We start from the raw sequence: 27,714 nt of genomic DNA, 5'->3' as shown, positions 1-27,714 counted from the left end.
TAAATAGACCTTGATAAATCCATGCTTATCTAAAAAAGTAAAAATGCTCAAGAAGAGCCAAGAAAAACTTAAGACACTAATAATAGAAGCCAATACTATCAACACATATAACAAAGACTACAGTAATCAAAAACATACGACACACACACAAAAACATATGGCATCAGAATGGATGAGTGATCAATGGAAAAAAAAATTTCACAAACAGAATATTACACACACACAATGGTCAAACTTCAAATTGATGGAGAAATGTTAGTTCATTTGATAGTAAATGATGTAGCACTTAGCTATTCATCTGGTGAAAACATTAGATGCCTAACACATGTATTTTAGGTAATAAATGAAAAACTGCTCACACTTACTAGTTATCAGAACATGCAAATTAAAATAACTTTATTCAGACTGGTGACAGTAAGAAGTGAAAATATATGATGTTTTTGAGGCTGTGGGGAAAACCAGTCTATTTCATGCGTAGCTAATGAGAGTATACATTTCTGTAGGGCAACCTAACACGATACACTTAAAAAAATAACCATGACCTTTGACTTAAAAATTCCACTTCTAGGAACCTACGCTACTTAAAAATATACACTGCAGTACTATCTGCAACTGTAAAAACTGGAAACAATATGAGTTCATTGTTGGGTAATGGTTAAAGAAATTCTCATAGATTTGTATTATGTGACTGTTAGAAGACATATATGTATTTATGTGGAAAAATTTGTAAGACATTAAAAACAAAAATCAATCCAATCCCACCCTACCCTACTGTGTGAGGACAAGGTTACACTGAACAGAGAAGTGTCTTAAAGGATACACACCAAAGTGTCAACAGTGATTGCCTTTGGGAAGAGGAGTGGAAATGTGAGCAATGGAGATGCAGAGGAAGGGTCAAGGCAGGGGAGGATGGTAGGGTAGGTGTGTTAACTTTGTATTTAAACTGTTGGAATATATATTCACTTTTATAAAAGTGTTTTTAAAAAGTTTCACAGTAAGAAGAAAAGACCAAAACGAGTTGGACTAGAACATGATTTGGCTTCTAAGGAAGATTTTGTTTGAACAATGGGGTTGCTTGATAAGTTCTTTGGACCACTGGCAATCTATCAGTGAGTCATTTTATAAGTCAGCTATATCTGTGCCATCAGCGGGCAGGCCTATTTTAACCCTGGTTAGGCTTCCTGTTCTATTTGCACACAGTCATGTATGTTCAGTAAGACAAATCAGTTTTAATATTAACAACATACAAGCATGGAAATGCATTGTGGACAAAGTATATGCATGAAAGGTTAAGTGACAAAAACTAAAAATAATTGGTGATTTTGGATATCTGCTTTTACCCCTCCTGTCTCCCACCCCAAGAGGCCAATAAGCATATTCTAGTGCTAAGAGCCATGTATAGAGCTGTGGATGACCAACGCTGCCATTGTTTAAAAAATGGCGACAAGTTTACGGTATAGACGCTAATGCTACCTGATGAAAAAGTATAAAAACCTAGAACGCTGACAGATTTTGATGGTGATTAAAAAGAAATTAATTTAATCCTTAATGATCAGTTCTACTGCTACCGTACTGCAAGGCAAACTTTGTGAAGTTTCAAGAGAACTAAAGTTAGCATTGCTGTATTCTCCAACCCAGTTGCTTTTTATTTATTTTTTTCTAATATTTACTGGAAATCCTCTACTTTATTTCAATCCCCTGGCTCCATCCCAGCCAAAGCCATGTTTTGTTTAATGTTTAATATGCCTGTATTATTTGGAAGATAAAGATCCCACATCCCCAGTGGCCAGAGAGCCCCATGTCCATGAATTCTGACCTACTTGTAAAAATGACCGAACACACATTTTAGATGAATAATTAAGAGACACATTTTCTTCCTCTGCTGACTGCTGTTTTAATAGAAAAAGAATATAAATTTTTACATTATAAAATGTATTTCATTTTTTCCCATAGAAACTTAAAAAACACTAACTATAAAATAAATGGATGCTTAAAGGCAAATTTCACATAGTACTGTACCAGTGAGGGAAAATGTGTATTTGGGCACAAATACCCACTAGACTCTGGGCACAAAACATCAGTGAGCACAGAGAGTAACTCCGGTGAATGATAATCTGACTGCTACATGATCTTTTGGTCTCTCTGTCCCACCTCACTTATGATTCAGAGGTTGATCTTCGGATCAGGTCCCCAAAATAAGCAGTGATTGTCTTCAACCTATTATTAAGAAAGTTTTGTTCTATTTCCACTTGCCCTCCAGGCCCAGCCAAGGATGCCACCTGAAAATGGAACAGAAGAAAGTCATACGCACATAAGCATGACTTCAAAATGAACCTTCCATTCAGATGCTTTATCAAGACAATACCACTCAGGCTTTTAAGACTTTCAAATAATGAGGCATCTCAAATGTTCACTGTCACTTTCCAGGTGAGTATTAGTGAAGTGTTTGGTGGCAGAAATACTTGTTGTTTCAGATACTTTTGACATTATGGGTGGGATCACAGTGCTATGTTATTGTATAAGACCTAATCTCTCCAAAGCCAGAAGTTACAGAACTTAGAGGAACAGAACCACATATCCTTCCCGAATATCAGGTTATTTATTAAGATAGAACATATCAGAGAGCGAGACAGACCTGTCCATCTCTCACGGGAGCTCCAGCTTCTGTGATCTGACTCTTGCTTCCTCGGTGGGCTCTGTGCTGTTCTCCCAGCTTGAATCACCTCCTCCACCTGCTGCTCTTGCGTGTGTATATTTTTAAGTCTCCCCTCCCCGCTTTACTGTGATTAAATATACTGCTCTTTTTGAGGTCTACTCGTATACGGTGACTGGCCCTGTTATTGAGAAGCTAAAAGTACCACCAACTCTTCATCTCTGAAGAGTTAACCTCAAAAGGATGCTTCACAAGAGCAATGCTTTACTACCCTAAATCCTTACACAAAGTTTCATTTTAGTCCAGCATCTTTTGTCTAACCTCTCAGGTCTATTACTAGCAAATACACTCCCTTCTAACCATCACCAGAGACCAGTTTGTTGAGGGTGGCAGGGGGGTGAAGGGAAAGGGGGACAGAGTGGAAGCCTGGGAGTCAGAGACCTGGAGACAGGGAGTGGGGGAGAGAGGGCTTCCGGAGTCCCAGGGACTGCAGTCCGGTCCTTGTAACCGGAAACACTGCAGCTGTGTGTTCTGCACAGAGAGGTGCCGTTTGGAGACAGGGAGTAGGGGACAGAGGGCTCCCGGAGTCCCAGGGACTGGTTTGGAGGTGAGACATCTAATCTCAGTGGTATTACATGTGCTCCACCAGCTTCCAGCGGGAAGTAAAATTTACTGTGTATCATCAATGAGCATGTATTCTACAGTACTTCAACTTCTCCTTAGAAAAATGTCACAGATACAGAAATAGGGAAGAAGCAAAGGTCATTCCAGGGTACACGCTGAAAGAAAAAAAAGAGGCTGTCCCACTAGGAAAGTAACAATGTTGATATCAACCTCTTCCAGAGATGCAAAGAGATGGCTGTGTTTTTATCAATAGGGATAGATGGCAGCAGAAGCCAAACAGTACCTGCTACAATGAGAAGATGCACGTATACATCCCACTATTGACTAAAAAGGCATAAAGTAATTAAAGTAAAACTAGAAGTGAAAAATAGTGAAGTCATCTCAGAGCAGCAATTATCAGGAAGAAAGAAGTGTTTCGTTTTCTATTCTGATATCTTTGTGCCTAGGCAGTGTATTAAAAAGTAGAGACATCACTTTGCTGACAAAAGTCTGCATTGTCAAACATAGGGTTTTTTCAGTACTCATGTATGGATGTGTGAGCTGGACAATAAAAAAGACTGAGCGCCAAAGAACTGATGACTTTGAACTATGGTGTTGGAGAAGACTCTTGAGAGTCCCCTGGACTGTAAGGAGATCCAACCAGTCAATCCTAAAGGAAATCAACCCTGAATATTTATTGGAAGGATTGATGCTAAAGCTGAAGCTTTAATACTTTGGCCACCTGTTGCAAAGAGCCAATTCATTAGAAAAGACCCTGATGCTGGGAAAGACTGAAGGCAGGAAGAGAAAGGGACAACAGAGGATGAAATGGTTTGATGCCATTGCGGACGCAATGGAAATGAGTTCGAGCAAATTCTGGGAGATGGTGAAGGCCAGGGAAGCCTGGCGTGCTGCAGTCCATGGGGTCACAAATAGCTGGACATGACTGAGCGACTAAACAACAGCAATCTTTGTGCCAGTCTGATTTTTCACGAGAAAGGGCAAATGAAGAATTTTGTCTTTAACCAATGAAAGGCGTATCGACTAGTATATTTAAAATATAATTGCTTCACAGTAATTTATCTATGAATTAAGATATAACTTAAGCACAGTATTTCTCCCATTCCTTTAAATAATGATTTACATAAAAAAAGTTGAGACTGGCAAAGCAGAAGTCTTCTCTGGGTGTGGGGTGGGGATTGAGAGGAAGAGGAAGGAAAGGAGAGACGAGGTGGGTAAAGAGAAGCGGCGCTGAGCTGAAACAGCAGCAAAAAATCTGCCGGAACAGGGAGAGCAGAGCACCCAGAGGCAAGCAGCAACATCTCAGTTCTACCCGTAACTTGCTCATCAATGCAGAAAGCCATTAAGATGAGGTTTGGCTTCCTAAATCTAAAAAGGAGGAATATTACCAATCTCCCTGAAAAGAGCACCCTGTAATTCATACACAGAATTACATTAAAATGAATCTGAGAAGGTAAGGTTTCCTGCACTTGGGGGTTTTGGGTAGAAAAAGGAATGAAGATGTCTTACATGGGAGTTTTTGAGGTCTATGACAGATTATTTTATTCAACAACTACTGAGTAAATGGCTTAAGGGTTTTTCTTCCAGGCAGTGGAGTGCACCAAAACCAAAACAAAACCAAAGGAAGCATTCATGAATCTCTCATTCTAGCCAGGAGACTCAGACAATGGACAACTAAAGCAAGTATCAAAAACACCCACCTAGTGTTTAGCAAGAAATTTAAAACAGAATTAGTATGTTACTTTAAGTGTTCTATTTAAAAATGATTTCTAACCTTAGCCTTTTTGTGCTTTTAAAAGATATTTTCACAAGTACATACATTTTCAAGGTTAGAATTCTGGAGTTGAAATTGTAACTATGTAACTAAAAATTATGTAGTTCAAGGCAATAAATAATATTTTGTTTCAAGCAAACTTATTGCCATCAATTTACAGCTGTCTTTATTTTTCACTAGTAGGTTTAACTGACAAAATGTTATCTGGTTCCTTCCCCTTTTTTAAGTTTAATAAATTAAGAGGGGTGGGGTAAGGAGCGGGAGAGGAAGAGGAAGGAGGGAGGGGAGGGAAGGAAAGAAGTAAATAGATAAAGATCAGCAGTTCCCAATTACAGGCTATATTTTTGGTATTGGACCAAAATATACTACGATTACCAAAAGAAACGCCAGTCTGTTTGGACAGGAAGTACAACTAAGGACTAGACTCTCATGAACTCGACTTCATGTCAAGCATGCCACTCTGCTCTTTCTAAACCTTGCCGTACCATCTCTTCTCTCATTTAAAAAATCCTACCTGTGGTCTACCTGTGGCTGATTCATGTGGATGGATGGCAGAAACCAATACAACAATGTCAAGCAAGCATCTTCCAATTAAAAATAAATTCAAAACGGAAGTTATTAAAATATATCAAACAGATTAAAATTGGGAGAAAAAATCCTATATGTGGATAATTTTCATTTTAAAAAGAAAAGCTGATTTCCTATAGTAATTTGATCCAAATTCAATACCAGTATAATGCATTTGAAATTTCAAGTTTTTTTTTTTACTTTTATTATTCTCTGGTATCATTACGCCCTCTAGCGGTAGAGTATGTGAATGAGCTAGCTACCAACTGCAATTCTGCCATGTGTGTGAAAATCAAAATCCAAGAAAAAAAGTTCACTTTGTCCTTGGGCAAGTGTTCATTTAGCTAGAAAAAATGTACTCACTCAAACTTTCGTGATAGTGAATTTCCTATTGTCATTCAAGTACCCAAATATCCCATCTAATGTTTCATAGAAGGATCATTTAGCCTCCTGTGAGACTAGTTATGATGTACAATTATTTTTTCTTAAAAATTTTTTTTTCCTTTTCTTGATGTGTAATATTTACATGCGAGAAAAACAGAATTATGGAATAGACTCAGCCTTATCTTGCAATCTAGAACTGAGTCACATGAATAGCAGATGTTAGGTTTAATATTCAGTTTGATATAAAAATACATAAAGCCAGGAGAGAGTGCTTTTTCCTTCTCCTGTCATAGCACACACTACCTGAGAGACCTGATGTTTAGACACAAAGTCTCACCAGTAGATGACAAGCACCAAGATCTAAGATTATCCCCTTAAAACTCAGAGGAGAACTGATTTGTTCATTCTGTTTCCTCTTCTTTTAACCCAGAGAATCTCACTTCTGGCTGCACATGACAATCACTTGGGGTGTTTTAAAAATCCATGTGTGGGCCTCATCCTAGAAAACAAACTGGAGAGAATCTTCCCCAGTAGACTTGAGTATCAGTAGTTTAAAAAAGCTACTCAGTGACAACTGTACCAAGAAGAAAACAGGAGAACATCTTCAAGACACTGAATTTAGCCATCGTTTCTGGAGATGACATCAAAAGCACAGGCAACAAACAAAAAAATTAGCTAAGCTGAACTTCATCAAAATGAAAACATTTTGTGCATTAGAAGGCATTACTGAGAGAGTAAAGGGGGACTTCCCTGGTGAGCCAGTCCCTAGGACCCTGCACCCTCACTGCAGGGAGCTCAGGTTCAGTCCCTGGTTGGGGAACGAAGATCCCCCAGGCTGTGCGGTGTGGCCAGAACAAGAGTAACAAAAAACACTTCTGAGGCAACCCATGGGATGAGAGAAAAAACTGGGAAAGCATATATCCAATAAAGGGTTAATACCCAGAAGACACGCACATGAAAGACGCTCAGCATCACTTAGGAAAGCACAAGCTAAAAGCACAGTGAGGTACCGTTCCATACCCACTAGGATAGTTATTACCAAACAAAATAAACAAATGTTACTGAGACTGTGGGCAAGTTGGAACTCTTGTGACTACTGTTGGGAATGTAAAATCATTCTGCTGCTGTGGAGAACAGTCCAAAACCTAAAAATAGAATCACCATCTGATCCAGCTGTTCCATTTGTGGATATATAACCAAGAAAGCCGAAAGCAAGGACTTGACCAGATGTGTGTACACCCGTGTTCATAGCGGCATTATCCACAGCAGTCAAAAGGTGGAAACAACCCTGAATGTCCGCAGACGGGTAACAGGATGAACAAAACGCGTGTGCATACAACAGACTGTCATTCAGCCTTAAAAATAAAGGAAGATTCTGACACACGCTACAACACAGATGAACCTTAAGGACAGTATACTAAGTGAAAATAGCCAGACACAGAAGGAAAAATATCGTATGGCTCCACTCACTGAGGCATATACGAGCAGTCAGATTTACAGACACAGCGGGTAGAAGGCGGGCGCTGGAGGCAGTGGTGGACGGGTGTGGAATCAGTCTGTGATGGGTACAGAGCTGCAGTGTCAGAAAACAGAAATGTCCCGAGGCACATGGTGCTGACGGCTGTCCCACAACACGAATGTATTTAATGCTCCTGGACCGTATGCTTCAGAGTGATTTAGGGTGAATTTTGTCATGAATGTTCTACTACAATTAAAAAAAAAAAAAGAAGCTATTCAGGTGATTTAATTTGCAGCCAGATCTGAAACCCAGCATTCCAAAGATTAAGCAGATGAAGCAAAGATGGGAAAGTGTAACAAACAAACACAAGAACATGTTTAGTACGTAAGTGTTACCGGTTAGTAGAGGAGAAGAGAAAAATCTGCAATCTGGAATGTGTGTTTATAAACTAGATTCTGTCATTTTACAGTTTTGGGGGGGCGGGGGTGGTGTTTGCACCTCATGGCTTGTGGGATCTTAGTGCCCTGATCAGGGACGGAACCTGTGCCCTCTGCAGTGGCAGCAGTCTTAGCCACTGGACCACTAGGGAAGTCCCCGTTTTACAAATATTAAAGATGTCCATTTTGCCCTCTAGGGAAATCATGACATCTTTACCTATTGTTCTTCTTCCAAATCTTAGTAATGTTTACATTCTTTCCACAATAACTTTATGGCAGGATCTTCTGAGTAACAGACACAAGAATTTTTGAAGATTTATGGGCTGGAGGGACTGTGAAAACTGGTTTACTTATTTCATTTATTCTTCAAAAAACACATTAGATGGGATAGAAAGAATTTATATATGTGAGGAATGAAGAACAGACAGAAGTAATCTCCCAGAAGGGAAAAGGAGACAAAACACCAGAAAGTACAGTTATGGGACATTAACTTTCATGTAATAGATGTCCTGATAAAGAGAAAAAGATGGTGAGAACATAGCTGAATAAATAATGGAGATAATTTCAGAGTTAAATATGATGAACAAAGCTCAATGAGAGTCAGCTCTCAGAGTACCAAATGGGAGAGAAAGGAAAAACCAACACCCAGCAATGCTGGAGTAAAACTTAAAGATGAAAGACCAAAGATTCTCAACAGCATACTTAGCACAAAGCAGATATGTGATGAAAGTGAAAGTCGCTAATTCAGCTCTTTGCGACCTCATGGACTATATAGTTCATGGAATGCTCTAGAACAGAATACTGGAGTGATAGGTGCTTACAAAACACATCAACGAAAGCATGAAACCAAGACATCCTCAGATCGCTGTGAAGCAGTTATTATTCTAGGGAAAAAACCAACATGTTTAAAATAAATGTTTGTGATATGAACAGAACAAGGATATGTGAATGTTAGTCAAGTGCCCTACACCTCAAGACCATAGAAAAAAACTGTTGGTCACATTAAGGTTTCATCTGTCTGTGTATCCATCAAGGCTGTCATTTTCAGGAATACCTAACACCTATTCTCAAGGCAGGCTTCAGTAAAGGTATCTTGGCTATGTCAGGTGTGCAGGACTGGAACACAACACACTCATCCTTTCAGGACATGGAACGAAAAGCCCTGAGTGTTCTGCTGATGGTCATGTACGCCGGGAGCCAAGGAGAAGAGCAGGATGAAATGGGCATGGGTAGACTTAACCGCTGAGACTTGTAGTTTTCTAATAATAGGAAAAAAGCCAGGCATTTCTCATAAATATGCTCTCAAGTAAACAAATACCCTGCATCTTTTTCTGTCTAGTCTCTGTAACAGTCACACCAGAGGTTCATAGAAGATCTTTAGTAATGGCTTACCTGGTCGGTATCAGCATTTCTTGGAAGAAAGAAAACGATATTATTAGTGATCTTCTGGGCAAGTCTGAAAATTTCAAAGGTAGACAGTAGTTAAGGAAAAGTAACAAAAACAGCGGTTGATTTCTGATCAGAGATATGTTCTTCAACTGTGATATCATAACCCAAGTGTATTCTGATGTGGAACAGCGCTCTGTGTGTGTGTTAGTTGCTCAGTCATGTCCAACTCTGAGACCCCATGGACTCTAGCCCTCCAGGTTCCTCTATCCATGGAATTTTCCAGGCAAGAAAACTGGCGTGGGTTGCTATTCCCTTCTCCAGGGGGTCCTTCCAGACCCAGGGATTGAACGGGGGTCTCCTGCATTACAGGCAGATTCTTTACCACTGAGCCACCTGAGAAGCCCAACAGTACCTCGAATGGGACCTAAAGGAGAAGAAAGGTCTGTCTTGTCAAAGTTATGGTTTTCCCAGTGGTCATGTATGGATGTGAGAGTTGGACCGCAAAGAAAGTTGAACACCGAAGAATTGATGCTTTTGAACTGTGGTGCTGGAGAAGTCTCTTGAGAGTCCCTTGGACTGCAAGGAGATCCAACCAGTCCATCCTAAAGGAAATCAGTCCTGGGTGTTCACTGGAAGGGCTGATGATGAAGCTGAAACTCCAATACTTTGGTCACCTGATGTGATGAACTGACTCATTAAAAAAGATTCTGATGCTGGGAAAGATTAAAGGCAGGAGGAGAAGGGGACTACAGAGGATGAGATGGTTGGAGGGCATCACCGACTCAATGGAGATGAGTTTGACTCAACTCCGGGAATTGGTGATGGACAGGGAGGCCTGGCGTGCTGCAGTCCATGGGGTCACAAAGAGTCAGACACGACTGAGTGACTGAACTGACTGAGCTGTCTCTAACAGGTCAGGGATTAGAACTTTAATCTATGTATTGGATTATCCTAGGGTAGCAACCGAGAGCTAGAAACACACACTTTCTTTCTGCTATTTCCTAGTTTTTGTGAAAACAGGATGAACGGGAAAGCACAATAACCACATCTTTCTAGTAAAGAATAAAGACAAGTAACTCTGTCTACTGTACTTTTTCTAAATTTTAATTAGCGATTTAAAACAATTCCAGTTAAGAGCCGTAAATGACTCCTCTGGGGAATTGAGATAAAAGGAAAAATAACACATGCTGCTGCTGCGTTGCTTCAGTCATGTCCAACTCTGTGCGACCCCATAGATGGCAGCCCAACAGGCTCCCCCGTCCCTGGGATTCTCCAGGCGAGAACACTGGAGTGGGTTGCCATTTCCTTCTCCAAGGCATGAAAGAGAAAAGTGAAAGTGAAGTCGCTCAGTCGTGCCCTACTCTTCACGACCCCACGGACTGCAGCCTACCAGGCTCTTCCATCCATGGGATTTTCCAGGCAAGAGTACTGGAGTGGGGTGCCATTGCCTTCTGGAACACATGCTAGTCTTCCTGAAATAAGGGGTTTGCTCCAGTAACCTGGAGAAGTAACAGGAAGAACTTGGAGACACAGACAACTTAGGTCAGTGTGAGCCGAAGATAAGTCAAGGGACAGTCACCCAGAGCCCAGGAACAGGTTCTGAGGAAACCCCTGATTTCCAGACAGTAATTCCAAACAATTAATGCCCTTTAGTTCTTATTTTCTAATGGGACAATTGGAGAGCAACCAATGGAAATATAACCTCATATTTGCCATAACTTTTGGAGATCAATCACCAGTTAATTTTTATGCAAAACAAACTGGAATCTATCAAGTGCTATTAGCTAACATCTCTCCTGTTCACTAATTTCTCACACACACACACACACACACAGACGTTTCCTCTCCACAGCACCGTTTGAGTGAACTCTAGGACTTCCAAAGGATATCCATCAGGAGACATCATGGTGCTGATGTCGAAGATCTCGGCAGTGGCGTAGTCCGGTCCTCCCCAAGGCGGGCTGAGAAACACAACATCGGCCTTTAGACTAGAAGCCAGCTGCAGGAAATCTCCACAGATGAACTCGATCTTGTCCACTACGCCATATATTTCTGCATTATTGCGAGCAAGATCGATCTTAACAGGATCAATATCGATGGCAATCACTAAAAATAGGACAAGAAAGAGGAGTTCAATGATACTGATTGTCAGTTATATGGACGACTGCATCTTCTGAGCAGTCTTTATTTTCTGTGCGTTTAAGTCCCTTTTAAAAAGCGTTTTTAAAGGGAGATTTGGCCACATAAATGAGAGAATTTAATTTAAAAATTTCACCTAACCTAGGAAGATTCACTTCCTAGAGAAGGAAATGGCAACCCACTCTAGTATTCTTGCCTAGAGAATCCCATGGATGCAGCCTGGTGGGCTACAGGCCACGGGGTCGCAAAGAGTCGGACATGACTGAGCGACTTTACTTTCACTTTCAGGAAGATTCACTTGTGCTGTATCAAGAAAATGAGACCAAGGATGTGGCCTGCAGAGCTGTCTCACTTAGGCCGCTGGGCCAAGGTAACCAGTGAGGTGGCTACCCAGCAACCCAAGCCTGGTCTGTGGTCAGAGCTGTACGGTAGACACTTGGGAAGGTGATGGCTGCACAGACAGCTTAGAAATGCTAAGATTTCACAGAAGACCAATTTCCTCAAGATGAGGCAATGTCCAAAAGTAGACAGATTTGACAATGTCTACAAAAAGGCAAATAAAACATTTTGACAAACCTATGTAGCTAACTTATGAAGAAGAGTTGCAAAAACACCTGCTGGTGATGTTTAATGAGACATTTTAGGTAGAGGGAACAGACGTCATGTTTTTACCACACGGGCTCTCATTTAATTTACTTCAATTTCATAATTAGCAACGCAAACGTAAGTTAATTCCGACTTACTCATGTCTTCCAGTAAATTACTCATGTGCACCTGTGTGTGCAACAGGATGTTAGTGGCAATATTTTATGTCTGCAAGGGCGGAGTGCAATCCTGATGCATACACCATGGTTGACAAGGAAATAGCTGTATTACAGAAAATGTTGGTTTCAAGGTTTGTTAATGCTTTGGGGAAATAATGCACTAAGTACATCACTGGAACAGTGAATACAGGCACCAACCCTATGTTGCAAAATCATCCATCCACAACACTATTCTTCTAAATAACTTTCATATTTATAAAAGGGACAAGGTCCTTTTAGCTGCTTAATCTGCTGAATTGATAGCATGGAGACAGATGTAGAGATACACTGTCAACAGCAAAAATTCAACAGAAAAAAAGTGACTTTCAACACCAACTGTATTTGGCTAATCGCCCTGTTTTCACCTGTGCTCTCTTGGAAGCCATTTTTGTTTTCGGGCCTAACAGAGTGTGAGCAACTCAATCTGGCAGGTGAAGGAAGTGCTGATAGGTGCTGGAGATACCGCGGGGAATAGCAATGTCCAGGAATGGCGGCCACTGGCCACCTTGTCCAGTCTCATAAAGCCTCCCCCTCAACCCATCTCTGGAAACAGCACATGTACCACCTACCTGACACAGTTCCTGGCAGATATACAGTAACAGGTTTTCTTTTCTGGGATTCCAAAGTCAAACAACCATGAGGACAGTCTAATATTTAAAAGGTTCTTAGTGTCTTAGGATGTCAAAGCTGAAAGGTATCACAGCATTCTCTCAGTTTAATCTCTCCTTTCCATTAAGATTAAAGGTAGTCTAAAATCATACAGCAGGTGAGGGCAAAGCCAGACCCCACCTCCCCTGCTGCACCATCTACGCTTCTCTTCTTTCAGAGAAGTCTCCCCCATTTTAATAGTTTTACTTTTATATCATGTTATAATCTTGCCGCTACTGAGCTGGGTCTGTGTGATCTTGGGCAAATTACTGCATGTTTTATTTCTCAGTTTATTTGTTAAACACAGAAAGTATAAAAGATACATATCACAAGACTATTGACTAAATACACTGATACATATTAAACACAACAGTACCCAAAGTGTAGTCTTAATATATGCTAACTATTATTGTTAAATATTTGGCATTAAATTATCTATGATTATATTTCAGTAAAGATAGGGCTGAAGGAAAATGAAACATCTGATGAATAAACTGAAATTAATTAATGAGTAAACCACTGATGACCAATTACCTCTCTTCCCTGTTAGGGCAAACTGAATGGTATTTCCTCCAACTCCACAGAAGGCGTCCACAATGGTGCCACTCTCCAAGGACTGGCTGACCCTGCCCGCGATATGCTCGGCAATCTTCTCGGGAGTAACTGAAAACCAGCCCTCTGCAAAGGGAAAGGCTTCTGTTAGGACATTCAGTGTCAAGAAGCCAAGCCAGACACAGACACAGCAAACATCGATGTATACTACTGAATAAATACCCAAAAAACAACTCAGTTTCTCTTTTCAAAAAATCATATATTATCCAGTTTGAAAGAAAGGTCTACAAATTTTGTTATAAATGGAGCAGTACTATCCCCAGTCCCAATTTTCACATAAACAACCAACCACCTCTATTCTTGCCTGATTCTTTTACAAAACGCCTCCAATAACTGAAAGCAATACTGATTTTTCTGTCTGAAGTAGTAACAATTGACTGCCTATTGTGGGAAATAGAAAGGTAGCTGTTCTAGCTGATCAACTCCCCAAACTTCACTGAGGCTCCCAATTAATTCATTCCTAGAGGGGAAGTAATGAACCAGATTTGTACCAGACACTTGGCAAAATCTGCAGAAAGCAAGGATGTGACAACACGACTGTAGGGTTGTCTTCATCTTCAGTAATGAAGTCCTGTGTCCACTCCACAAGAAAAGGACACTGCCCTCCTCCTCCTTGTCCAACAGAAGGAATTTATATTTTTCAGAATATTTCTCTGAACAAAATGATGTACCAATTTTCCTATTCCCTCTCCCTTTTTTAAACCAAAACTTTAAATGGCTCCTCACTGGTAGAAGAATAAACTCATAAACTCCTATTATAGAATTATCAGCTTTTATCCAGTCTTATTTCCCCAACAAACTCTATGTATGCTCCCTGATATACAACATTTTACAAATAATTTTAAGAGGTTCAAGGAACCCCGGAAACTCCACCACAGATCAGTACCTCCTGATTTTGACAGTTAATAAATATTAATAATAAATAATATATAATAAATAAACGGTAGAAATATTTAAGTAGCGCCAACACAAAAATAAGCATCAGTTTGTGCAACTGAGTATAAGCTAGCTGTTTAAGGTCATGGTAGGAAAGCTGGAGAAAGAATTCAAACTTTCCAGTGTTAACTGATTAACTTACAGCTTTCTGCTCATCAGATGTTCTGTTTAATCATCTATCAATTGTGCTAAAAATACAGAATAAACCTGAGTCTGAGTTTAAAAAACACGTTTATATCCAAATTGAGAGACACTGTGGAAGATGACTGGCAGCTATTCTCTAGAAAATGTCAAAGTCATGAAAGGCAAAAAGGTTGAGGAACTGTCCCAGATTAAAGGAAAAGAAACATGAAAATAAATGTAATATACGATCCTACACTGGAAGGAAAAAAATGCTGCAAAGGACATGATTAGGATAATTGATGAAAGGAGAGCACTACTTTGTTGATTATAACATGGTAACAATGTTAAACTTCTAAACTTATCACTGTTACATCATTGTTCTTAGAAAATATACACCAAAGTATTAAGGGGTAGGAGTAGCTGGATCAGAAAACACACATACACAGAATGACAAAGCAAATGTGGCAAAACGGTAGAAAGAGCTCAATCTGAGTAGAAGGGATATGAAAGTTTCTTACAATTCTTATAACTTTTCTATAAATCTGAAATTATTTCAAAACCAAGTTAAAAATTACACATCCACGTTACCTCTGTCTAATTTAATCCCATCATCGAAACGGGAGAAGAGCCTGTACCTCTGAGCCCAGTACTTCACAAGCTCAGGCACGGCAGCGATGTCAGGGGGCAGATTCAGCTCCTTTTTGTTCTTCTTTTTCTTTTTCTTCTTTTTCTGACTTTCAGCTAGAACAAAAGAACAGAACCAATACAGATGGTGACTACAGAAAGAGGAAATCACAGGTGAAGTTATCTAAAGTGTGGTTACATCAAATAACTAGAATTTGGGGCTGCGCTCCAGAACACGCAGCCTACAGAGCAGTGTGGTGGCAGACGCCAGTCTAATGGCATCGATGGAAGTGCTCCAATAAATCCCTATGTGAGTTAACTTTTTATTTTACCGTGCTTGTGCAGCCAAGGGGGCTCTGAGTCTGGAGGTGTAGATGATCGTAAACGGTAACGAGGGAAAGGCACACTGAGAACAATGACCTTCCGCCCGTGACAGTGTGAGCACATTCTCACCTTCAGCCTCTTCCTGGCGAGGGTCCGAAGCAGCCTGGGGCACGCAGCCCTCTGTATCTGTCCCGGCGGCTTCTGGGCTGGTCCCGTCATGCGTCTCTGCTCCCACTTCCCCGGCTGGACACACAGCAGGATGCTGTCCAGGTTCTGCCTCACTCATTTCCACCGGGTCATCCCCCTTCTCAACAGACACTTCTGGTTCCTCTGAGCCACTGCTTGTGCAAGTGTCTTGCATGTTGTTATGAGAAACCGACTCTGGCGATGCTTCTTCATCCACTGGTTCCTTAACCCATTTTAGAAATTTTTCTACCTGAAATGTTAAAATGTTACAAGCATGAATTAATTCTTTGTTACAAAGAACATGTCTACCTGCTTTACCATTTTTGACCTGACAAGCTGCGTCACAGTATTAGCTCAGATATGTACATTACATCATACAAGTTATGTAATTCCAACCTAAATGTTACCTGGATATACCATGACCTCACTTAAACACAAGACGATGACCTTCCTGCATGCAATCAACACTAAGAGGATAAAGGTCTCTGTTCCAGTAACTTTCCATTAGGTCTTCTAACAATATAACCGTAATATACATTACCATTACAAATGCACTCACCTACTGTTGAGCCATAACTTTTAGTTTTTCCAACTATACAGAATTTTCTGCAATGGCCCAGGCTATCTGATCTATGTTAAATGGTACTCAGCATCAGAGAAGAACTCTACAAAGATTTAGTGTCAATCCGTCTAAAGAAAATGTGAGCTGCCTTCTAATGAAGCAGCAGAGTCAGTAAAGTGATTCCTAAGAAACAGGTTTCTTCTTTGAAATGCAAACAAGGCTCAAGGTCAGATGATGCACAATTTCATGCAATTTTCTAACGTGAATATTCTTCGTAACAGATCTTCCTGATCTTCCTAAGAGTCAAGAGATGAGAATAAGAGTGACAGAGAGGCAATGGGCGGAGACCACAACCCAGAACCTTCCTTTGGGGGCACCAATCGGATACTAAGGGCACAACAGCCACACTGATTTTACTTTCTCAGCCACACACAGCAGTTATGTTTCAGCTCTTCAGCTATGGACGAATGTACGGGACTACCACATTCAACACAGTTTAGGAAGACCTGTTAGACTGATCAAACTGGTACTAGGAAATTTGTTCCAGATATAGCCAGGGCCACTCACATAGTAAAATAACACCACAAACCAAGCAATCTGAAATACAGTAAAAATAAAACCAGCGATAAATCTGTAGGATGTTTTAGAAGGATGGTGAAGTTAAGGAAAGATAATGTACACAAAGGGTAAAACAAAGTCATCATGGGGCTTGAGACTTTGCTTCATTGCTCTACAGAGCTGCCCCAGAGGTGGCAGACACGAAACTGCTCACTGGATGGAGCTCTTTTTCTATAACAGAGGAGGATCACTCAAGAAACGAAGCAAAAGCAACTCTAATTACTTTTGTTTCCTAGGTACTCAGAAGGCTGGTATAGCAAAATCCGAGAGAGGGGATGTGTGTGCTCCAGTTAACACTGTGAGTCACTAAATTAGCTGTAGGGCTCATGACAGTAGGGTGAACTTGTCTGCAAAGTTAAGACTGATCACCTCTGCTGCTGCTGCTAAGTTGCTTCAGTCGTGTCCAACTCTGTGTGACCCCATGGACTGCAGCCCACCAGGCTATTCCGTCCATGGGATTCTCCAGGCAAGAACACTGGAGTGGGTTGCCATTTCCTTCTCCAATGCATGAAAGTGAAAAGTGAAATTGAAGTCGCTCAGTCGTGTCTGACTCTTAGCGACCCCATGGACTGCAGCCCACCAGGCTCCTCCATCCATGGGATTTTCCAGGCAACAGTACTGGAACGGGGTGCCACTGCCTTCTCCCCAATCACCTCTAGGTGACCTCAAAATTAAGGCTTACAGTAGCTGCTGTTAAGAAATCAGGCCTCCAGGATGGTACTTAGCCTGAAACAGATGAGACATCACTGCACACATCAGACAACATCCCCTATTTACTGCTCCACATGTTACTACTTTGTAGATTTCAAACATCCCCATCAGACCACCCCCAAATTACCTATTCTGCAAATTCCATTCACACAATAAAAGCCTTGCGGAAGCAAATGGAACAGAATTTTTGGTGCCCTCACCACCAGAAGAAGCAGGGTTCTCATTCACAAACAACAATTAAGCGGCCAGGGTCACAAACTCAGACTAGGTTTATAAATATGGAGCAAATGTTACACACACCTTACTCAAAGTTCTGCTTTTCTTAAAACCAGTTTTCTCTGACTCTTCAGTGAAGAAGATGTGCTTGTTTTTCATATTGATTTGTCGTCTCATGTCCAAGGACTTTGACTTCTGCTTCATGTTCTTCTGCAAATACCTGACCCGCCGGTGACTGAAGTTTGAAATTCCTCCATATCTGTGACCAAACCAAAAGGAGTGGACTCAGACATGAGGGTCTACGGATTTCTTTATACGAAAAGAGAAGAAACTAACAATTTTCACTATTTCCTATTAGCAGTCAATACTTTTATTTCATTTTTTTAAATTATGGAAATTACAAAATAAAGTTAAACATGCAGAGGACTGCAGAGGACTTTTTAAGGTCTAGCTTGTAGATTAATTCTCAAGGAAATGTGAAACACCAATGGTGGGAATAATATCAACACATCTTACCTAAAACAGAAAGGTGAAATTATATTGTAAAATGTAACAAAGAAACAGCAGGAAACTATAATCCCAATGTTCATTGGGGAAAATACAATTTTTTTCACAGTAAGGTGATGCCAAAGCTCTTCTAACCCTGTTCTGGATATCTTCAAATTATCTTGAAAGTGGCCACTAGATTCTTAAATCAATCTGAACTCACCTAAGAAGTAAACCCCCATTACTAAAGTTAACTAGAGAACATCTGCTGATCTAACCATGTGAATTTTTCCAGTCCTAGAAGACAAATGTCCGTTGTGAAGCCTTCATTGACTCTCTGAAGCCTCACTAACTGCCTCTCCTACAGACTATTAGGGACCTATAGTATAACATACAATTTAGCACTTAAACTCTGAAGAGTTTGGCTTTAAATGTCAAGTGTATCTTCCACCCATACTATAAACTTAATAAAAAGTATATCTTACCCTTCTCTTTTACTGAAATTGTGTGCTCCAAATAGAAGAACAGTTAAGTTAAATTCCAGGTAACAGAATAAATCTCTGAATATATACCAGCAAGAGCTACCTAAGTGATTTCTCAATGAAATTACATGTGGCTAGAAATAAATTCTGCCAGGAATTTTAAAATGTGGCAGTTATCGGGAAAACCCTTTATATTATTAACTTCTATAAACTCTAGCCTTAAATGATTATATGGCTTGGAGTACAAAGAGATGATCACAATTTTGTAGACTAAAAACACTGGATTTTAGTTATTAACACTGAGTTAATAATGTGAATATATCAACTGCACAGTGTTAGCTCTACAATTCTTACTAATAAGAGAGGTTAGTGCTTTGACTGTAACACCTCAAATGCCATGAAATATGTAACCACCATTCCCTATCTGAGTATCAAGAGAGCTTGAGGACTGCTTCGTGGTTCAAGATTTCTAGAAGACAACAGCGTTGATGGAACATTACTTTTGCCCTGAGCCGTGCTTGAATCCTAGAAGAGAACCATCGTTGTCAAAGTCTGAGTCCGGGTTTTCATCGAGGTCCAGCTCATGACTAAACAAAGCAAACAGTGATAAGCCATTAACTATAGAGTCCACTAGTTCAGGCAAATATTAAAAGTCAACCCATGCAAACTTTCCCATCACAAACCCAGAAAGACAGGAAGAAGTGCAGTTCAATCAGGATTTACCAAATGAGATCAATTACCTAGCAGTGTTTGGGACACAGTAACAAGCATTCAAATCTTAAGTCAAGTAATTATCTCTATTCCTGAACATGGTACAAATAAAGATTTCTCCATTTTCTTTCGGAAAAACACCAGTTCACCTGTAGCCTTAACTAATCTCCTAGGTGGTATCTCTAGAGGTTTTCCTTAAAAGCAAACAAGGAAATACAGAAGAAAAAATAATGTTAAGAAGGTTCTGATGTAAGTGATATTAAGTAACTCAGCGTTGTTGTTTAGTCACTAAGTCACAGCCCACTCTTTTCGACCACATGGACTATTGCCTAGTAGGCTCCTCTGTCCATGGGATTTCCCAGCAAGTGGGTTGCCACTGCCTTTTCCAGGGATCTTCTTGACCCAGGAATGGAACCCATGTCTCCTGTGTTGCAGGCGGCTTCTTTAGCACTGAGCCACCATCACCACCTTTTGTGGAAATCTTCTAGTGACCTCTACTACGTGGGTGACAGTAACAAATGAAAATGATGAGAAATAACTCTTACAAATTAAGTTAAGCTCACTGTATGTGTATGTAGAACCTACGAGGTCCCAAGAATATAAGTACACACAATAGTCTCTGCCTCTAAGGACCAGTAGAAACTGAGGAGTTAGCAAGAACATGTGCTGTTTGGAAAGAGCAGGTAGAGGTGTGCTCTCCTGCAGTAAGCTCCCGAGTTCTAAAGAGTGCTGGTGTGTGCTGGAGAGAAAGGTGGTGAGTGACTTGCCTCCTCTTGAGTTTGCTTCGCTTCTCTTCAGGCGGATCGTCTCCACTCTCGTCCCCATCAGTCCCACTGCGGTGGCGTCCGTCTCTGACTGTGTTTGCTTCTGAGGACTCCTGTGAATCTAAAGAGGTGGAGGTATCACAGTGAGTTTCTGTCCCTGGTTTGACAACTCTTCTGTCATTTCCAAAGGCAATCAACGTCTTCCAGGGCCTTTCCTGCAAAGAACTGCATGGCAGACCACACCTATTTATTCTGTGTATCCACATACAGAATCCTCAGCTAGGTCTATGAAAGTCTGAAAGTTCCCATGATCTAACTACTTGAAATGTCAACTCTAAGAAACGCCATGGTGGTCCAGAGGTTAAGATTTGGTGCTTTCATGCCTTCACTGTTCTGGCCTGGGTTTGATCCCTGGTTGGGGAACTAAGATCCCTCAAGCCAGGGGGTAGGCAAAGTGAAAAAAAAAAAAGTGAACTATGACACTACTTTTGCTCATGGCTGTCCAAATCTATACAAATTAATCCACAAAGTTACCTCTGTGACATCTGTTAGCTGTCACACTTTGATGAAATCCTAATCTAAGTAACTCTATAGATGGCATGGTCACATTTAATTAAAAACAACTTCTCTTTCTTAAGAGGCTGCTGCTGCTAAGTCACTTCAGTCGTGTCCGACTCTGTGCGACCCCACAGACGGCAGCCCACCAGGCTCTGCTGTCCCTGGGATTCTTCAAGCAAGAACACTGGAGTGGGTTGCCATTTCCTTCTCCAATGCATGAAAGTGAAAAGGGAAAGTGAAGTCACTCAGTTGTATCCGACTCCTAGCAACCCCATGGACTGCAGCCTACCACGCTCCTCCGTCCATGGGATTTTCCAGGCAAGAGAACTGGAGTGGGGTGCCATTGCCTTCTCCGTCTTAAGAGGCAAATATATCTAATGGTCTCTAATAGAGCTCTTAAATTAATAACGGAAATTAAAAAAAGGCAAACACCAAAAAATCTAGGCCAGTCTTACCCTGAGCTGGCTGGTCTGTGCTTCTGCTCCCAGACAAGCTGCTTTCCGTGTTTCCTCCATGACTCGGTTCACTGTGGCCAGAAGCAGGGCATTCTCTTCTACTGGGAACTTCACTCAAACACTGACGTCCATCACAACTTAGGGAGGGATCTAGTTGTCTCTGTTCTACTTTCTCTGAATTCAGACTTAGGTTACTAATTCCATTGAGAATTTCACTGTGATCTTTATCACTTGAACTAGAGCTTTCGCTGCCAACAGATAAAGATGGAGAAAAAAGTTCATCTGCTTTCATGTGATTTTCATCTTTCTTGTTGTCAACTTCTATTTCAGACCCACCAGGGTCTGTATCCTGGCTTTGTGAGGCATCAAAAGTCCAGCCCTGAGCTTCCCAGTACTGAAACTGTTCCAGATAGTACCAATACATCTGACTGTAGTGCTGCTCCCACTCCTCCTTTGTGTCTGGAACATTCCATGGTTCTGGACACAGGGTCTGATCTGCATGTTTCTCTTGCCAGCTTTGCCACAGCAGTCCTCCACCGTATTCATTCCAGTACTTTTCCCACATCTCTGTAATTTCCAGCTTTGGACCTACTGTGTTTTCAACGGGAAAACTTTCAGCCTCAGTGCCTTTTTGGCTTTGAAGTTTGTACTTTCTAGTGTTCTCATTCTCAGATGAAGAAGGATCGTCCGAAGCCGAAACGTCATCTTCTTCACATTGTCTCCAAGATTCTCTCTTAATCTCATCTAAGTACTTCTTTTGATGTTTTTTCTTTTTCTTTTTCATTATTTTAACTTTGTTTCTAGTATTCATAGATTCCTACAAAGAAAAATAACTTGAATATAAACTGCACTTCAGAAACTATAACAATAGGTAGAATCTAAATCTATCTTGACATTAAACTAAATACCCTTAACCTCCCAATCTGGGTTTTAATGACACAAACAAGTGAATGGTACTATCTACATTTCTAAAAAGAGGAATCCTCACGCACGAGACATATCACAACCAGAACCATAAGTTCTAGTTATCTTATAAATACGTACATACATTTAAAAACAGGTGTATGTGTGTGTGCTAAGTCGCTTCAGTCTTGTCCGACTCTGCGACCGTATGGACTGTAGCCTACCAGGCTCCTCTGTCCATGGGATTCTCCAGGCAAGAATACTGGAGTGGGTTGCCATGCCCTTCTCCAGGGGATCTTCCCAACCCAGGGATCAAATCAGTGTCTCTTATGTCTCCTGCGTTGGCAGGCTGATTCCTTACCACTAGCACCACCTGGGAAGTGTCCTAATTCAAGAAAGCATTAGATTTGGGGTAAAAAAAAATTCCATGTGATATTTTATGAAGAAAATTAAGAAACAAACAATTAAAGTAAACTAATACTTACCTCAAAATTCTTATGTGCGGACATCCTACCGAACTGAAGGGGCAATCCCATACTCCTCATGAGTTCAGCCTCGGAATCCAGTTCACTCTCATCTGGGTCTGGGCATCTGTTGTCATGAGGCTCTGCAGGGCCCTGGGAGTGGCCGCCTTCCTCCTCTTCCGTGGCTTGTTCGCCTACACACAGTGGTTGTTATGTTAGCTTAGTTTCAGAGAAGATTTAAATGCAAGTTTTATCATCCTCATTTTAATGAAAAAGAACTCGAGATCCAGAATTACTACATGACTTGCTCAAAGTAAAGGTGTGCAAATGTGACAGTTTTTAAGGGGAAGAAAAATAAAAGGAAGAAAAAAGGAATTGGTGGGACTGTGGACTAGTGAGGAAACAGCCTCCTAGAGCCAGGAGACAGCTTCTAGTGTGGCTCCGCCTGCCGCTGTCCACCCAGCTGCCCACTCAGCTCACCGCACAGAGTGCCTCCTCCTGCTCAGCACTGTGCTGGGACTGAGGATGTGTGAGGGAACACAGCAGGGAGGCCCTGGGGAAAACAGCCCCATTTCCACATTTCCATCTGCAGCACCGCTGCACTAGAGCAGTGGGTTTAACATGATGACTTGGGGAGTTATTTTAGGAGTTGGTAATAAGAGAAGTGAGAGGCAGGTCTTTAGGCCCTTCACGGGTACTTCAATCTCAACTGGCATTTACAGCCTGGGACTCTGTGGGAAAGTTCATTTAATGAAAGGTTTCACTATTAAAAAGGTCTGAAATCCACTGAACTGGAAGATCCTTTCAAGCTCCTTGATTAGAGAAAACCTGTTTTATTACAACAGAACGAGTTTTACTTTATCCTATTACAGTTATCCAAAAGTAGATCATAGCACTAATTGGATAAAAGCCACTCAAATGCTCTATTTAAAAAATGTGAGACAAACACTCTATATGAGCATACTCAATTAGGGCTGAGCTGCACCGCAGCTAAATAATCTTAGGCAACAGAATGGAAATCTTACACTACACAGATGAAGCCTGAAAAAAGGAGATCCTATGGGCAGAAATTCTACTAAAAGCCAAAGGGGGAAATATACCGATTTAGGTATTAAAGGAGACTCCACTCGCCAGCCCACGTAATGAACTCATGGAGGCTCAGGAGCGCAAACAGGGAAGATGGATCAGCTACATATGCCGTAAGCTCCCTCGGGCTATGCATATTCCCTCAAGTTCCGTGGGACCCTAGGGTCTAGAGGACTCTTACTGGTATAGTGTCACACTGAAACACAACCAAACATTCTACCAGGTGGGTAAGTGACGATGCAATGATGGCTCCGTCACGTGAGAGCTGGGGAATTTCTCAGGGCACATGACACGCCACCTGTGCTGGTTTTACCTATACCTTGGGCTGCAGTCTTCCCTCTGTGTCTGGAGGAACATAAAGATCCAAGTGGAAGGGACAAATGGGGTCCTGACAGGGAAGTCTGACAGAGACCCAGGTGGTTTTCGGGTGAGGCTCAAAGTGTAGACGAGATTCTACTTGTCACGTGGGAGAGTTAATACAGATGGTAGCCACCTTACTTCAGGCCAGACTGTGGATGTTCACTTGGAGTTGACCCTGAACCATTTACCTATAAAACTGCTAAAGGACTGAAACAAGGAGGCCGTAAGAGTGAGGTGGCTCCAATGCCTGGGGAGCCTAACCCAGCAAACCAAAACCCAAGCCAGCGCACTGGGATCCGAGAACATGAAACTTAAGCACACCACGCATGAGCAGCCAAGTAAGCTTTCCCAAATAAGGCAAGTATTTAAACTACGACCAGTCAAATAACCTCCCTGCTTCGCTTCCGCATCTTCTCTACACAGTATTATGGCTAATTTTAGTAAAAAAGGGCTATACGGCTTCATACCGTATTACCTGCACTGTTGTCATCATCTTTAACGTAGTAGCCTTTTAGTCCCAAATTGTACAATTTCCGATCTCTGTGAAGCAAAGTAAAGAGTCAATACTGACAAAATTAAACTAGAGCAAAAACAAGGGTAAGGCAGCACAGATTAATAACAAGGGTAAAAAACAGAAAAGCTCTCTGCTAACACATTATTCTTATCTGTAATACAGAGGTGATAATACATAGCTACAGGGTTCTAACAAGGATTGACTGTACATGTAAAACACTTGGTATAATCCTATACAAGGCACACTATAATGATAACTACTAATTATTAAAGTTAAGTGGCAGCTCTGGATATTGGGGGAAGAATCTGATCCTCCTTGTGATATACAAACAGGGAAAGATTCTATAAATTTGCAGTAAGAAGTCAGCATAAATGTCAGAAGATTTATCTTACAGATTTACAAACCCATGTGCAGACACTACTTCACCTGCAAATAGGACTAGGAGATAAGACAGTCATGGTCTGAGCTGGTTTTGGAGACTAACATAAAATGAAGTTCTTACTAAACTGAAACATAAATCAAGATTAAACAATTTGGTCTCAGTGAGTTTTAAAAACAGTGAATAGATAAAACTTTTCTTTACATATCTTTTAAATTTTTTCTTTACTAAGAGAGGAATTTCATAACCAAAATAAACCTAGCAGAACACTTAAAATAAAGGGGGGTGGATTTTATTATTATCTTTCTACCAGGAAATCAAGCTGTAGTACATTCCCCTGTATCTGCCATGACAAGGCCATCTGCAAGAAGAGCTAATACAACTTTTCTAATGGAGTAACAATAAATCCAACAAAACAAAACTCTTGTACACTTGATGTATTTCATATTCCCTGTTTATTTATTTTTTGGTACTTCATGAGATATAATGTAGATGGTGACTTAGAAGGACACTGAATAGGGAAGGGATGAAATGCAATTAGCAATATGCCCTCTGACCCCCAACAACTTGGGGCCCCAGTGGGTGGGAGGGCAGCCACAAAAGGGCCTCAGTGGTGTGCCTCCCAAGACCCAATGACATGGAGCTCTGTGCTGCCCACAGTGGCAGCCTGCCTGCCTGCCTTCTGGAACCTGGGGCAGCCTAGTAGGCCGTGCTAGGTCCAGAGGATGGAGCAGAAGACCCTTGTCCGTGGCTAAGGAGCAAGGGAGACAGGTGTCCAAGGTTGTCACCAGTCTACCCCAAAGCTACAGATGATCTGAGGGAGAAAGACTGCCAGCTCTCACATTTCTATGGAAATTCTTTTCCCCACTTAGGGCAACTTTCAAACATCTCTAAGAGTGCTCATCACCAGGGAAGGTGCATTTCTGATGCAGAGTATTCGAAGAATTTCCTGTTACACCTAAGAGATCTCTATAGAGCAATCTTTGAGTTTGCTAAGTATAACTCAGTTCACAAAACAGAGTGATTTGGGACGTGTCATCCGGACCTGGTGGGCTTCCCTGGTGACCCAGCTGGTAAACAATCTGCCTGCCATGCAGGAGAGGCAGGGTTGATCCCTGGGTTGGGAAGATCCCCTGGAGAAGGTAATGGCAACCCACTCCAGTATTCTTGCCTGGAGAATTCCATGGACAGAGGAGCATGGTGGGCTATAGTCCACAGGATCACAATGGGAGACGACTGAGCGAGTAAGCACATACACACATACAGCTGGACCTGGGATATGATAAAGACCAAGTGAACTGTAACTGCTGAACTGAATTGTAAGGCTGGAGACCAGACCTGCAGTGGAGGGACGCCAGGAAGACACTGCCCTCTAAGAGGCCTGGCCAAGCAGCTCATCATCATACCTTGAGTACAACGACAGTCACAACCGTTTCTAAGTCGGCTTTTTCTCAAAGCACCAGACACGTGGGTAGTCAAAATACACGCGAGTAAATGACTCTTGGAAATCTCTGAAGTGGAAGTAGCCATTTCTCTACTGTAAAGGGATCATGCATTCATGAAAGCAGTCAAAAGGAAAGGGAATCCTTTCTGAAACGGCTGAAAGGGGAGCATAGAGATGTTTTGACTTGCCCACTGCCCACACAGCTCATTTGCCCCAGAGCTGGGATGTGAAACCAGATATTCTGTCTCTAAGGACAGTGCTCTTAAATTCTGGCTTGAGCATGTGTTGTGGGGAAAAATGCCCAGGGGAAATGACTTTGTTATGCTTTGTATGAAATCCTAGGGATCACCACTAGACAACATCACATGGGTGTAATACCAGAAAGTATATTTCACTTTCTTCAGTTTCCAGAGAAAGTGTTAGTCGCTCAGGCGTGTCTGACTCTTGGCGACCTCAGACTGTAGCCCGCCAGACTCCTCCGCCCATGGGATTCTCCAGGCAAAAATACTGGAGTGGGTTGCCATTTCCTTCTCCAGGGGATATTCCAGACCCAGGGATTGAACCCGGGTTACCTGCATTGTAGGCGGATCCTTTACCATCTGAGCCACCAGGGAAGCCTAACATTTTTTTTAAAAAAAGATGTTAACCAAAAGTCAGTCATCTTCAAACCTTCACCGTGTGACGTCACATCCCTGATCAATTTCATTCGCATTTCACTCCCCTTGCTTGTAACCGTCCTCTCAGGTGGCGAGTGTAAAATAACACCCACCGGCCACCACGTTTTCCCCTAACAGCCCACAGAGCAGATTTCCTCCTTTACTTCAGGGCCGCAGGCGACCACCCCCTGACGCCCGAGGACGTTTTCCCCTTTTTCGTAAGCATCACGGTACCCGAGGGTTGGACGCGCTGGCCGTGGTTCTAGGGCTCCATCACCACGGGTCTGCAGTCCCCACAGGTCGGGGACCACGGGGAGCGGCCCGTGTCCGACTTACTCCACAAACGCCCGCGAGCAGAGGCAGAGGATGCGCGAGCCCTCCCGCAGGTCTTCGAGGAAGAGACACATCTCCGCCACAGGCCTCCACTTCTTGCAGTACATCTCAGCGCCTCAGAGGAGGCGGCCACGCTGCAAACGACGCGGGCCGGCCACCCCGTCGCGGTTCGGCTGCCCGGGGCCGAGGGGCGGACGGAGGAAAAACCCCTTGCTGCAGGGCACGAACCGGCCCGGGACGGCTCAAGCTGGTCGCAGGCGAGTAGCTGCCGCCGGAAGTGGTTCGGGAGGGCGGTACAGGAAAGGGCGGGACGACGAGCGGTGTAGCACA

At 41.9% G+C, this 27,714-nt stretch overlaps 1 protein-coding gene across 4 annotated transcripts; it reads right to left on the bottom strand.

The window, feature by feature from the left end:
* Positions 1-379: 379 nt before the first annotated feature.
* Positions 380-27,678, bottom strand: TGS1 (trimethylguanosine synthase 1). Of its 4 annotated transcripts, none has more exons than XM_005215408.3 (13): positions 27,388-27,663; positions 24,534-24,598; positions 22,634-22,806; positions 21,246-22,062; positions 20,236-20,353; positions 19,258-19,344; positions 17,874-18,048; positions 15,626-15,932; positions 15,137-15,289; positions 13,412-13,555; positions 11,177-11,393; positions 9,291-9,369; positions 380-2,279 (listed from the first exon to the last, which is right to left on the bottom strand). In XM_005215408.3, the coding sequence occupies exons 1-13, from the start codon at positions 27,489-27,491 to the stop codon at positions 2,157-2,159; spliced, it is 2,562 nt and encodes an 853-aa protein (XP_005215465.1). In that variant the 5' UTR covers positions 27,492-27,663; the 3' UTR covers positions 380-2,156. The 4 variants fall into 4 exon arrangements, with proteins under 4 accessions (XP_005215465.1, XP_010810296.1, XP_015329920.1 ...); XM_010811994.4 differs by having other exon boundaries at positions 24,526-24,598; positions 27,286-27,480; XM_015474434.3 differs by having other exon boundaries at positions 27,286-27,480.
* Between the last annotated feature and the right edge of the window lie 36 nt (positions 27,679-27,714).

The sequence above is a fragment of the Bos taurus genome, chromosome 14, assembly GCF_002263795.3.
Source record: "Bos taurus isolate L1 Dominette 01449 registration number 42190680 breed Hereford chromosome 14, ARS-UCD2.0, whole genome shotgun sequence".
Classification (NCBI taxonomy): Eukaryota; Metazoa; Chordata; class Mammalia; order Artiodactyla; family Bovidae; genus Bos; species Bos taurus.
The sequence above is the reverse complement of the archived record's forward strand: the minus strand, read 5'-3'. Positions and strand labels throughout refer to the sequence as shown.

What these genes read in the sequence shown, in the direction of transcription:
- TGS1 (XM_005215408.3), bottom strand. Translation starts at nt 27,491, where the DNA reads ATGTACTGCAAGAAGTGGAGGCCTGTGGCGGAGATGTGTCTCTTCCTC. An exon ending in TGCTCGCGGGCGTTTGTGGA is followed by an intron (nt 24,599 to 27,387) that starts GTAAGTCGGACA and finishes TTTGCTTCACAG; the next exon opens with AGATCGGAAATTGTACAATT. An exon ending in TGCCCTAACAGGGAAGAGAG is followed by an intron (nt 11,394 to 13,411) that starts GTAATTGGTCAT and finishes TCCTATTTTTAG; the next exon opens with TGATTGCCATCGATATTGAT.